The 14,772-nt window shown below is 33.1% G+C and overlaps 1 protein-coding gene across 3 annotated transcripts in view; it reads right to left on the bottom strand.

Moving 5' to 3' along the window:
- Positions 1-14,772, bottom strand: part of LOC127734782 (interferon-induced helicase C domain-containing protein 1-like) — a 76,473-nt gene that overhangs the window by 26,062 nt on the left and 35,639 nt on the right. For 2 of the 3 annotated variants that reach the window (XR_007997761.1, XM_052244787.1), the window contains exon 2: positions 2,230-2,358. Coding sequence is in view for 2 of the 3 variants with exons in the window: in XM_052244787.1 (XP_052100747.1) it covers positions 2,230-2,358 (129 nt within the window). In the remaining variant the exon portion in view is untranslated. Of the gene's footprint in view, positions 1-2,229; positions 2,359-3,255; positions 3,408-14,772 lie in introns of those variants that run through there. The other variant, XM_052244788.1, reaches the window with a different exon arrangement.

Here is a 14,772-nt window from a genome sequence, read left to right on the forward strand (position 1 = left end):
GATACGAAGGAGTTGGTTCACTAACTCATAATTTTGGCCCTAAAAAACTGATGTTAATTTTAACTGCGACGATGTTGTGAAAATTATATGAAGACATATATATTATGTTAAAATGTTCAATTGTTTCAGTTATAAAAGATTTTTGACCTATTATGTCATTAGTGATGTATTTCTGACGTCATAAATGTAGGTGAATTTGTGAACACCTGATTTTTGGAATAAATTGATGAAATTTTTGTCAGTTTTCTGAAAAATTAAGTGGCGCCCCCGCGCGCCACCCCTCGCCCACAAATATTTTCGCTGAAATATTTCAAATAAACTATAGTCTTTACTTTTCAACCAAAATTTCAATGGGCGAGGGGTGTCGCCACATATGAAATCATGAAATAAGGTAAAAAAAAAGATAATGAATTTCTAGAAAAATGAACTGAAATGAAATCTATTCCTATTAGGCTCATATATTTATAATATATGAAGCAGACATACATTTTCTCTTACCATACTTTCAAAAATAATACATTAAGCAATACATACACAGAAAATTTACTCGAACAATTGAAGTTTTAACAAGAGGCTCTCAAGAGCCTGAATTGCTCACCTGTAATTTTTTGCTTAATCTTTCATCAATGATTATTTTTGCTTTTCGATATATATTAAGGAGTGGCTTAAAAATGCCATTTAAATGTCCTTTGTATCTGTCATATTTTCTTCAAAAGCAAAAAAATGCATTTTACCCCTATGTTCCATTTTAGCCATAGTGGCTATGTTTCTTGACGTACAAAGAAATAAAATACAAAATTTATACTAGATACTCTGAAACTCATTTTGGTTTAATTTGGTTCATTAGTTTCAGAGGAGAAGATTTTTTAAAGTTAGAAAACATGGTAAACAAATTGTGTAAAATTTTCCTTAAAGGGCAATAACTCCTGAAGGGGTCAATTGACAATTTTGTTAATAATAAAAGTTATTTGTAGATCTTACTTTGCTGAACATTTTTGCTGTTTACAGTTTATCTTTATCTATAATAATATTCAAGATAATAACCGAAAACTGCAAAATTTCCTTAAAATTACCAATTTAGTGGCAGCAACCCAAAAATGGGTTGTTAGATTCATCTGAAAATTTCAGGGCTGATAGAACTTCACCTAAAGAACATTTTTACCCTTGTCAGATTTGCTCTAAATGCTTTAGTTTTTGAGATATAAGCCAAAAACTGCATTTTACCCCTATGTTCTATTTTTAGCCATGGTGGCCATGTTTTTTGACAAAACAGAAAATAAAACACAAACTTTATTCAGCTTAAGTTTGGTTGGAATTGGTTCTGTAGTTTCAGAGGAGAAGATGTTCGAAATAGTTTACAACGGACGGACGATGACGACGGATGCCAAGTGATGGCAAAAGCTCACATTTCCTTTGGAAAGGTGAGCTAAAAATGCACCTCTACAGGACCGTTTTTTGGGGTTACTGGCTCTACTCATATTCTATGATTTTTTATAAAAAGAAAATCTTACTCACATAAACATATGTGTTTTAGGATCTAACAACATACCAGCTTAAATGGAAGTACCATAAAACTTCTTACTGCTTGATTCGATGCGATGAGTTAAGCCCTTTTCAACTGATTTTTATAGTTTGTTCTAATGTTGTACTGTCCCAGGTTAGGGTGAGAGTCTGGCACCAAGTCATGAACCTGTAGTTCAGTGCCAGTGGTTGTCATCATGGTTGATGTGTCATATGTTTTTTTTTGTAAACTGTTTAGTTATAAATTAGGCCATTAGTTTCTCAATTGAATTGCTTCACATTCTTCATGTCGGTGCGTTTTATATCTGACTATACGATATTGGTTTTTCTCATTGTTGAAGGTCAAACGGCTGCCTATAATTGCCAGCAATTAATTCAGGATGTGTTCTTAATAACCATAAGTTTTGTTAAAATCTATTAACCCTATGTATTATGGTGGGTGACCAATAATTTTTTACACAGGGAATCTTATTGGAATTAACAAATTATATCCTCATATCAATATGCATTGAAATCATAGCAAAAACAGATGTTTACCTATATAAATTTACCATTTTTTTACAAAAACTATGCTTTTATCATAATTATAAAATCTAAGGTAACAATTTGGAATGCATATTATACTTATACATGGATATCATTTTTTAAACATAATTTGAGAATGAGTATTTTTTCGAGAGCAAGATGTAGTCAGATCTTCAACCTTACCTCCATCAGATAAAGCCACTACAAATTTCTCTGTCAAGTTTTCATTTACAGAGACTGCATTTATCAGTAATGCAACAGCTTCTGTTCGACTTCTTTTTTCATTTTCACAAATTTTTTCTTGGAGCTCCACTGAAAATTAAAATAAAAGATTAAACTACTATAACCCAGGTGCTGATTATTGCATTTCCAGTGATTATGTTTTTTATACATTTTAACATTAATACAAGATTGATTGATTGATTTTTGGTGTTTTAACGCCACTTTTAAGCACAGCTTTTGGGCTTAATTTCATGGCGGCCAGTTTCTAGTGGTGGAGGAAGACAGAGTGCCCGCAGAAAACCACCGACCTTCGATAGGAAAACTGACAATCCTAGTCAATTAAGATTGGAGTAGAGTGCACCCGCACGAGCGGGGTTCGACCTCACAACCTCAGTGCTGACTGGCTAGTGATTACAGCTAAGTAACTACTTAGACCACTCAGCCACCGAGGCCCCCCATTAATACAAGAAGTTTATCTCTTGTTTTGTTATTTTTACTTTGAACATATTATAGTATTGATGCAAATGAGGCCAAAACAAAAATATAATTAGTGTGTTTCCTGCCCGACCCTTAACCAACCTTAAATTTTCATGCCTACCCTAAAATATTTAAATATCATTTCTGATTGAGCAGTAGCTATTCAAGTCCAGATCACTTCCCTAATATAAAGTCAATGTAATGTATTTTTGAAAAACAAATAAAAAAACAACTTGATATTGTCCCAATACAGAGTGAGCTTCCTTTAGAAATGTGAACTTTGGACAAAGTTAAACTTAACATAAATATTGACAAAATTATTATAACGTCATGGCCAATACATGCCTAATGCAAATAACTGTTTTATATCTTTATAAAATAAAACTAAATATATATTCTGGTAAAACTAAAACGCATACAATGAGGTACAATGTCAATGTAAACAAATTAAATGAGTGTGTAAATGTTATTTTTTTTAGTATGGATTGTCATAATATAGCATAGTTGCACCTGACAAGCCCTGTATATGGAAAAGCACATCTGTTGGCTTTAGAAATTTTTGAAACTCTGGCAACAAGAATTTGATTCTTTCTCGTAAATCGTTTTCCATGATGTTGTGGTGGAATGTGATTTTCCAGAAATCCCCATCTACTTTCACTTTAGTTCTTGTTGTTGTTGTGTTTAACTCCTTTCAATAGGGAACACCAACATCAAGTTTAACTTATTAAGTCTATATGATTATAATCAATTTACACACTCTGAAAATGTATAATGTCAAATTAAGAGTGACGTTCCAACCTCCATGTCCATGATTGGAATCAGTTTATATCACAGGTATTTGGGGACAGAAAAAATTATTTTGTCCTCCCCCTTTTCAAAAACCAATATTTTCTTGTTTTCAATTATTTTCGTGTTTTTCTGTGGTATACTTACATAAATATGATAGAAATAACATTTTTTTACTATTTACTATCAATTGCTAGTGTACTATCCACATCCGTCACTGATAATAGATATATAGTCTATAGATTTTTGTGGAAAAGGGGGAGGGAAAAATTGTCCTGTCCCTAAGTACATCAAGTGATAACTATACTAATTCATCATTAAGGATCATTAAGAACCCTTGAATCAGCAGTTTCATTGGAAACCAGTAATACTCTATCATGGTTATCATTATAGGTATCAATCAAGAGTGTGTCCATAGTACACGGATGCCCTACTCGCACTATCATTTTCTATGTTCAGTGGACCGTGAAATTGGGGTCAAAACTTAAAATTAGAAAGATCATATCTTAGGGAACATGTGTACTAAGTTTCAAGTTGATTGGACTTCAACTTCACCAAAAACTTTAACCTGACACGGGACAGACGGACGAATGGACGGACGAACAGACCAGAAAACATAATGCCCCTACTATTATCGTAGGCGGGGCATAAAAATGTGGAACATCGTTTCAACCAGGAGGCATACTCTATATTCAGGCGTCAACGAATGTTTCAATATAAAATCGGAAGATTTACAATGGGAAAATTGAAATCTTCTCTTTTGTCGTAAAGTTTAGTTCTCACCCGGTCGGCCAATTTCTAGATGCAAATAAAGATATTATGCCGACCTAACTGTATATATGGTATCCTTTATTTCAAGTTCAAAGGAAACTTGAGATAAGCTTAACATTGTTACCAAACTTCAGTTATTCAGTGAGATAACAGCATGTACATAGGGGAACGTTAAGGTTAATGCTAGCTTCTTTTCCATTCTTCCTCTGTATGAAGTCTGCATCATACGAATAAAAGAAATAAGTCGGCAAGACTAGGAGCACAGTTGTTCAATATGGTTGTTCTAAAAAGAATGTCAAGTTAACTTTCTATAGAATAACACGTCCTTCAAAGTAACAAGTATGTTGTCAATAAATTTTAGCATCTAATTATGCTAGTTTTACAAATATTCTTGTTTTATTTGTTTTTATAAAGTATTTGTTCTTTGCTAAAACAAGATATATGTATCTACTTAATTATTTCAATCCGTCTGAAGCTTAAAGGGAGACATACTTGTGTAAATGGTAGAACCATCCTATACTTCAAAATACTAATTGCACATTCTTTTGTCTTTCTTCTAGGTAAAAATTTAGTGAGGGTTGCATCATTGCCTCAATGGAAGCTACACCACTGTCGTATATTTAATTTGTCCTACCAGCTATTTTTTCGAGCGCCATGCCGGACTCCTGAATCTCATTAAGACGAAACGTACCGTCTCAGCCTGGTACTAGTATCTACAAATAAAAAAAAAACTTTTAACATTTTACGATTAAAGATGGATAAGTTATAATTCAATAACAAAATATATGATCATACATGTTAGCATACTAGAATACTTCAAAAATTGAAATTCAAGACTGTCTAAATCTTTTCATGTTTATTTCAAAAAATCAACTTACAGTGTTATACTAGTAAGGTTTATAGGTAAACAAATTTTCAAAGACAAGTGCCTGTAAAGGAGATAAATAGAATAGTGGATTCATCCGATGATTGCCGATTAAAAGCTTTTGATGAAATAAAAACCAAATCAATATTTCTTACTTATTTACTTTTTTTGCGAATAATCCATAATAATAGTCTATTACAGTGAGAATTGTATGCAGGGGCGGATCAAGGATTTTTGAATTAGGGGGGAAAGGGGGGGGGGGGTGCGTTATTCCAGATGACCCTGGATCCGCCACTGTTACGGGAAATCCTAGTTATAATTCAAATTCAAATTCAAATTCAAATTCAAATTCAAATTCTTTATATCCTAATCACAGGGCCCTTAATTTCGCCCATTTCAAAATTTAACACGATCATTCACACTTTCATACAAATCTTTCTCACTTTGCTCGCTCTGGTTATGTTAATTAGAATATACAGTAATATTAGAACATACATAAAAGTCATCATATAAAGTATAAATCATAAAAGTTATATCCAGTGACCACACTGAAAAAGAAAAATCCATGTCAGTATACTGCACATCTATTCCGGGGGTTGTTGGAACCCCCCTTTTTTTTGGACGATCAATGCATTTGAATGGGAACATATAGTTGGAACCCCCCCCCCCCCCCCTTTTAAAAAATGGCTGGATCCGCCCCTGTCATGTGTATTGATGTGGATAGTATATCGTACCTGGGACTCCCACATCGTACACGTGACAATTATCTAGAATACATTTTAATTTCACGGAAATAAATTGTGTAAAGACTTTAAAAGATATACATAAATGGTTAAAATTTGTGTATTTATAAAATGTGTGCGGCACTGCCATATATGTAACTATGCAAAAAATCTGTATTACGACTTGTAAGATGTAACCATGGTAACCAGGGGCAAAGTAAAAAATTTTTTACAGTTTTAAGCTTGTTATTGTATCATGCTTAACATGAAACTAAAAAATTTGGCTTGATGCAACTGAACATGATGATATATTACAATTGACTTTGCATGCCGGTATTTAAAACAGAGTAATGTTATGATTACTTCCCGTTCATGTAAAGAATATAATATGTTTTACGTTTTTACATTTATTTGGTCAATACGTTTTAAATCTAATCAGCTATTGCTTTGAACGACACTTCTTTATCTTATTTACACTATTTTTCATTTGTTTAATCAATTATTTTCATTTATTACCATGTATATTATTTTAATATTTAAATATCTGAAAGCGAAAGTAGGATATTAGAATTTCCCGTTAGGTATTTAAGGCGTTCGTACATGATCATTTGTGGAGGCTTCTATGCCACTGGGGCCGCCTATTAACATGAACTAGCAAAACAAAAATTTAACTCAACTCGCAAAACTCATGCCAAACGTTTAAGTCCCCAGTGGTAAACTGGCCTCCGTTCCTTTTTTTCAGTTTTCATACCCTAAGATACTACAACACAATGCAAGCGTGGCTGATATCAGTGTTATATTATTAGCTCACCGGGGCCCTTCGGGCCCAATGTGAGCTTATGCCATCACTTGGCGTCCTTCGTCGTCCGTCGTCTGTCGTCGTCGTCTGTCGTCGTAAACTATTTCAAAAATCTTCTCCTCTGAAACTACTGGGCCAAATACCTTCAAACTTTAACTAAATGTTCCTTAGGGTATCTAGTTTATAAACTGTATCCGAAGTTTTGATCCATCGACAAACATGGCCACCATGGCTAAAAATAGAACATAGGGGTCAAATGCAGTTTTTGGCTTATATCTTAAAAACTAAAGCTTTTAGAGCAAATTTGACATGGGGTAAAATTGTTCAATTGGTCAAGATCTATCAGCCCTGAAATTTTCAGACGAATCGAACAACCCATTGTTGGGTTTCTGCCACTAAATTGGTAGTTTTAAGGAAATTTGGCAGTTTTTTGTTATCTTGAATATTATTATAGATAGATATAAACTGTAAACAGCAATAATGTTCAGCAAAGTAAGATCTACAAAATAGTTAATAAGACCATAATTGTATATTGACCCCTTAAGGAGTTATTGCCCTTTAAAGACAATTTTACACAATTTGTTCAGCAAGTTTGCTAACATTTAAAAATCTTCTCCTCTGAAACTACTGAGCCAATTACCTTCAAACTTTAAGTAAATGTTCCTTAGGGTATCTTGTTTATAATATGTATCCGAAGTTTTGATCCATCGACAAACATGGCCGCCATGGCTAAAAATAGAACATAAGGGTCAAATGCAGTTTTTGGCTTATATCTCAAAAACTAAAGCTTTAAGAGCAAATCTGATAGGGGTAAAATTGTTCAATTGGTCAAGATCTATCGGCCCTGAAATTATCAGACGAATCGAACAACCCATTGTTGGGTTTCTGCCACCAAATTGGAAGTTTTAACAAAATTTTGCAGTTTTTTGTTATTATCTTGAATATTATTATAGATAGATATAAACTGTAAGCTGCAATAATGTTCAGCAAAGTAAGATCTACAAAAAAGTTAATCTGACCAAAATTGTCAATTGACCCCTTAAGGAGTTATTGCCCTTTAAAGACAATTTTACACAATTTGTTCATCAAGTTTGCTAACATTTAAAAATCTTCTCCTCTGAAATACAGGTGAGCGATTCAGGCTCTCGAGAGCCTCTTGTATATATATATAATTGAATAAAGAATTATAGAATTGTCTAACACAGGAATTTCAGTATGTCTACATTCCTTCCCCTGTCAATTAACAGCGAGTAAGATAGCAGCAGTATGGTATCTAAAATGTGGTTGACATCTTGGGATGATGCCCCTTAAGGACTGACTGGTATATATGCTAAAAGAAATGTATATATGTGGTTTTAAATAACTTTTTAGACTAGACAAGTTTTAAATGGATGCAACAGAGACATTGCCGTCAGATTCCTTGAAAATATAAAGACAAGAGTGCACATGCTGAAATAACTTGCCTGCTTTATTGATCATGCTTGACTGAATTAATGTTGAAAATTCTTAAAATAAGGGTTTTACTACAACAATGTGTCACATACTATCAAAATTAACAATGATCCATGTAAATATTTATAGCTATATTGTTTCATTGTTGGCTACTTTGCGTCCAGTTGCAAGTATTTCAAGCATGTTCAGAACGATCGTATAGCTGTATACTATCTGAGAAACGGATCTAAAACTAAAACTTTATGAACTATGTATGAAGATGAGGTATAGGTCAGATGAACCATGTCAGACGGACATGTACGCCTTATAATCGTTGATATTTCCAGAAGCCAAATATAGTTGACTTATTGCATAGCGTCTGAGGAACGGACCTAAATACTCAAATCATGAAAACTAAAGATTAACCAATGAACCATGAAAATGAGGTCAAGGTCTGATTAACCCTGTGAGCCTGACAAGTACACCTTGCAGTCATTAATATAGATTTATTTCGTCTTCAAGCCATTGTTCCACTACTAAATTGTCTATTCTTCTTACCAGTACACTTGGTACAATCAAAAACCTGATAATAAATTGTTCAAATAAGGCCTTCGAAAATAGTGGAATTAATTACTTTTGGAGTGTCAAGAACTCGTTGGAAGTACTTGATAAATTACATGCATATATTGGTGATTTTGAATCTGTTCAAAGTTTTGATTTTTCTACCCTATATACCACATTGCCTCACATTCTCATTAAGAAAAAATTCACACACTAATTAAATGGGCATTTAAAAAGTCAGAATGTGAATATATATGTTCAAACTCTTTTAGGTCATTTTTTAGTAGCAATAAACAAAAAAACTATGTCAATTGGACATGCTTTGATACTATATATGCCCTTGAATTTTTACTAGATAACATTTTTGTTCGCTTTGGAGATTCCGTATATCGTCAGGTTATCGGAATTCCAATGGGGACTAACTGTGCACCACTTATTGCGGACCTTTTTTTGTATTGCTATGAGTTACAATTTATGACAAAAATCAGCAAAGACCCATCGAAACAACATCTGATACACAAATTTAATAATACTTTTAGATATTTGGATGATATTTTTGCTCTCAATAATGACGACTTCAGTATGTATACTAAAGAAATTTATCCTGTTGAACTTACTTTAAATAAAGCTAATACTAACAATGACCACTGCCCTTTCCTCGATCTTGATATCTATATCATTAATGGAAAGCTTAATACTAAAATATATGATAAAAGAGATGATTTTTCATTTCCTATCGTTAATTATCCATTTTTAGATGGTGACGTTCCCTTGTCACCATCTTACGGTGTTTATATATCAACTTGTACGATTCGCTCGTGTATGTAACAATGTTTTAGATTTTAACGAGAGAAATTTATGTATTACTGAAAAATGATTACACCAGGGTTTTCGATATCACAAACTAGTCAAAACATTTACTAAATTTTATCATCGGTATAAGGACATCATTCGTAAATATAGCTCAACATGCAGACTTCTTATACGTTCAGGTATTTCACATCCAATTTTTTATGGAAATATTCTTTATAAAGCACAAAAATGTCAGTATTCACCTCTGAAGCTTACAAAACCTTTAAATAGACTTATTAAGAAGGGATATAGTTACGATACTGTTGTCAGGTCATTAAAGATTGCATATTTTGGCGTTAATATTGATTCACTTATAGGGTCTTTGCATCGGCACTAAACACATTTATTTAAAAACCAGTTGTTGGCATGACACGGGTTATGTTCTTCTCATATATGTTATGATGGTATGATACTAAACCCCTAACGGGAAGGATTGTGCCTGATATTCATATGATGAAGACATAATCTTTCAATCAGTTTAATTGAAGTCTGGAGCTGGCATGTCAGTTAACTGCTAGTAGTCTGTTGTTATTTATGTATTTTTGTCATTTTGTTAATTTTCTTTGGTTACATCTTCTGACATCAGACTCGGACTTCTCTTGAACTGAATTTTAATGTGCGTATTTTTATGCGTTTACTTTTCTACATTGGCTAGAGGTATAGGGGGAGGGTTGAGATCTCATAAACATGTTTAACCCTGCCGCATTTTTGCGTCTGTCCCAAGTCAGGATCCTCTAGCCTTTGTTAGTCTTGTATTATATTTAATTTTAGTTTCTTGTGTACATTTTGGAGTTTAGTATGGCGTTCATTATCACTGAACTAGTATATATATTTGTTTAGTGGCCAGCTGAAGGACGCCTCCGGGTGCGGGAATTTCTCGCTGCATTGAAGACCTGTTGGTGACCTTCTGCTGTTGTCTGTTCTATGGTCGGGTTGTTGTCTCTTTGACACATTCCCCATTTCCATTCTCAATTTTATTCATTCAACAAATATTGTTGGCCTATTAAACCATGAATGGGTGTTCATTTCAGACATTGAATCATATTTTCATACAAAAAATATTGTTGACTTGCTGCTTATAGTGTCCAATAAACCGACTAAACCACGACAACGTAACATTTTAATGCATGAATCATGAAAATAAGGTCAAAGTCAGATGACCACTGCCAGACGAACATGTACAACCCACTTACATTTTATACACCAAGCCGGTGGCCTCGGTGGTCGAGTGGTCTTATTAGTTCAACTACTGTATCACTAGCCTGTCAACAGTAAGGTGTGAGTTCGAACCCTCACGTGGCAGGTGCGTGCGATTCCTATCTTGATTGACGAGGCTTGCCAGTTTCCCTGTCGAAGGTCGGCTCTCCCGAACTTCCTTCACCAATAAAAATTGGCCGCCACGAAATAACCAATAGTGCTGAAAGTGGCATTAACACCTACACATCAATCAATTAATTGCATACACCAAATAAACTTGACTTATTGCTTCATAGTCAAGGTTAAATGAACACTGCCATATGGACATGTACGACTAACAATCATTCAATACACTAACATGACTAAATACGGTTGATCTGTTGTTTATAGTATATGACCACAAAACAAAACCTTGATCATTGAAATGAGGTCATGGTCAGGTGAACTTTTCTCAAGGGCACGAAGACCCTTCAAGGATCCGATTTACCAAATATAATTTTCCTTTTACTTATAATAGTCTGCTTCATATCATGACTTAAATCTAAGAATTGAGGATCGGTTGAGATCAAAACTTCACAACAAAGAAAGATGATTGTTATATATTTCCCAGCTGATACAGTATTCCAGACCTTGGGTTTCTAATAATGATTTCCTTTATACAGGGTTGCATACTATGTTTGTACTAGAAATGTAGCTTATTAAACAAGGGCTAGGAAAATTTTACAGCTTGGTTGACTGTTATGGAATATCTGTTTCACAGATGACGACATATATGTGCCAATTGTTACAACTTTAATCCCGTCCTCTTTTCCTCGAAGGTGACGTCACTGAATTTTCCGAAAAACAAGAAGGAGCTAGGTCACATGTGGAGCAGGATCTGCTTACCCTCCAAGAGTACCTGAGATCACCCCTAGTTTTTGGTGGGGTTTGTATTGCTCAGTCTTCAGTTTGCTATGTCGTGTTAAAGTATATTGTTGTTTGTCTTTTGATCATTTTCGTTTTTTAAATAATAACAAATAATAACACCATTACAAACACAATTCCATTTTAATATTCTTGTCATGGTTAGAAAATGCATAAAATAACACCATTACAAACTCAATCTTATATTCTTGTACGTGTCTACAATAAAACAGATCTATCAGAAATTTACCTGTGATAATATAAACGTCACAAAAAAAACGTCACTTTTTGTGGCGTTGATACATTCTGTGTACCATTTCCATGTAAAGGGTATATCTTTGAAAATGGGCTATATGTTTACCTGAATATTTAAATAAATTATTTACAGGGGATTCACTTATTTTCATTTCCACCGATTCATTTGAATGTGGAAAAAACAGTGGGCACTTTAAGATTTTAGGATTAAACAAAAATTATGCCTACCAGTTTTAAGAAAATATCTGATGTGTTAAACATGTAAACTAATGGTCTATCTTAAACCACGAAAAATAAAACATCCCACGAAAAAGTATAGATTATCATGCACACTGATATAAATAATATCAGCCGGGAGTCACAATGTGTCAATTTTTTTATTGTCTGCCTTAGAAATATATATTATTGGTTGTCCTACTGGAAGTTAGCTTGATAAGTTCTGCTCTGATATGATAATGTCAATGGTATTGTGACGTCGCTTTTAAGTTCTGCTTAAATGACACAAATCTATGATAGATTTAGGGAACACCTGAACAGGGTAATATAGGCTAAGGCAAGTACGATAATAATGAATCCAGAGTAGTATTACTTAATAGTGAATCATGACATTTGAATCTAACTAAACATATTTGTCAACCACTCAGTTATTTCTGAATATTTTTGTTTGTATTGTGGAAACATTGGACACATTCTATTACTAAAAAGATTATTTCTAAGTAAGAATCTTTATATTATCTGCGTTTATCTTTCAATTTCATGTTTTATTAGACAATGTTTAAAATTTTTACCAAAAGAATAAATCTCGAACAAATGTGTTAAAATCCAACTTGGGTCTATACATGTCCTGAAAACTAATTTTTGTAGTTTTTGCACGTACATCAGAATCGGAAATAAAAATATAATTATAATGGTTTGATTAACTTTAGTTTTCATTTTTACTTCATGCAAAAAAAAATAAATCCTGATTTATGTTTGACCATTCTAAAATTTAAGTACAACCTCGCCCTTCCACAGTTTCTAACTTCTAGCTAAGCTGCATACGAAAATGTTGTCATTGACCTAATATTGTATATTATTTTATTAATAATAATTTACACTTCTGTTCCTTTTCTGGTTGTGTTTCACTCCTTTCAATAGGGAACACCAAGTTTAATTCGTTAATAGATATAAGAAGATGTGGTATGAGTGCCAATGAGACAACTCTCCATCCAAGTCACAATTTGTAAAAGTAAACCATTATAGGTCAAAGTACGGCCTTCAATACGGAGCACTGGCTCACACGGAACAGCAAGCTATAAAGGGCCCCAAAAATGACTAGTGTAAAACCATTCAAACAGGAAAACCATTGGTCTAATCTATATAAAAAACGAGAAACACTTATGAACCACATCAACAAACGACAACCACTGATCATCAGGTTCCTGACTTAGGACAGGTGCAAACAAATGCAGCGGTTTTAAACGTTTTAATAGGCGCCAACCTTCACCCTACCTGAAACAATAGTGTAACATCACAACATAGAATGACACACTATAAAATATCAATTGAAATGGCTTAACTCAATCAAAAGACATATTAACAAAAACAAGTGAACATACACTGAACGAATAAATTTGATCTATGACACAATGTCAATACAAAATTAATAAAACAAGGGGGTTAGATGATTAACAATATCAGAAAGACAACCATAACTTTGGACAAAATGCCGCCAAATAAAATAACGTACACAGGTAAATAAAAATATTTTTTTTGTAAGGCATACATGGAGTACGGAAATAATTTTTACAAAATAATTAATTTTGTTGTTCCTAGTACGAGAACAAAAGTGAAAATTTATCGTCATACTAAACACTAATCAAAGGTGTTTTAAAAAAGTCTATGTGTTTATAATCAATTTACACATTCTGAAAGTGTATAATGTAAAATTAAGAGTAATGTTGCAACCTCCATGTTCATGATTGGAATCAGTCAATATCACAGGTATTTGGGGACGGAAACATTTGTTTTGCCCTCCCCCTTTTCCAAAACCAATATTTTCTTGTTTTCAATTATTTTCGTGTTTTTTTGTGTGTTAAAATTACATAAATATGATAGAAATAACATTTGTTTACTATTTATTATCAATTGTTAGTGTACTATCCGCATCGTTCACTGATATAAATATATAAACAGATTTAAAAATAAAAAAGGGGCAGGGAAAAATTGTCATGTCCCCTAGTACCTAAAGTGATAACTATACTATTTCATCATTAAGAACCTTTGGATCAGCAGCTTCATTGGAAAGATTAATTCTTTATCAGGATTATCATTATAGGTTATAAAGAAAAATATGAAATATCGTTTCAACTAGGAGGCATACTCTATATTCATGCGTTAAAGAATGTTTCAATATAAGGACGGAAAATTTAAATCTTCTCTTTTGTCGTAAAGTTTAGTTCTCAACCGGTCTGTCAATTTCTAAATGCAAATAAAGATATTATGTAGACATATCTGTATATTTGGTATCCTTTATTTCAAATTCAAACGGGAAATGATATGTTCAACATTGTCACCAAACTTCAGTAATTCAGTAAGATAACAGCATGTGCATGTTAGGGGAACATAAAGGTTAATGCTAGCATCTTTACCATTCTTCAAGAAACCTCTGTATGTAGTCTGCATCATACGAATAAAAGAAATAATTCGACAAGAAAATTAGCAAAGTTGTTCCACTGAATAAGAATGTTAGCTTTCTTTCGAATAACATGTACATCATATGTTACAAATATGTTGTCAATAAATACAAGTAGACTATCCGCCACTTATATAATATTTATTGTATGTAAACTTGTGTTCAACCATATATGTCTTTAAAATAAACAACTTGTTCATGTGTACTAACG

This window comes from Mytilus californianus, unplaced genomic scaffold (genome assembly GCF_021869535.1).
Source record: "Mytilus californianus isolate M0D057914Y unplaced genomic scaffold, xbMytCali1.0.p SCAF_3, whole genome shotgun sequence".
Taxonomy (NCBI): Eukaryota; Metazoa; Mollusca; class Bivalvia; order Mytilida; family Mytilidae; genus Mytilus; species Mytilus californianus.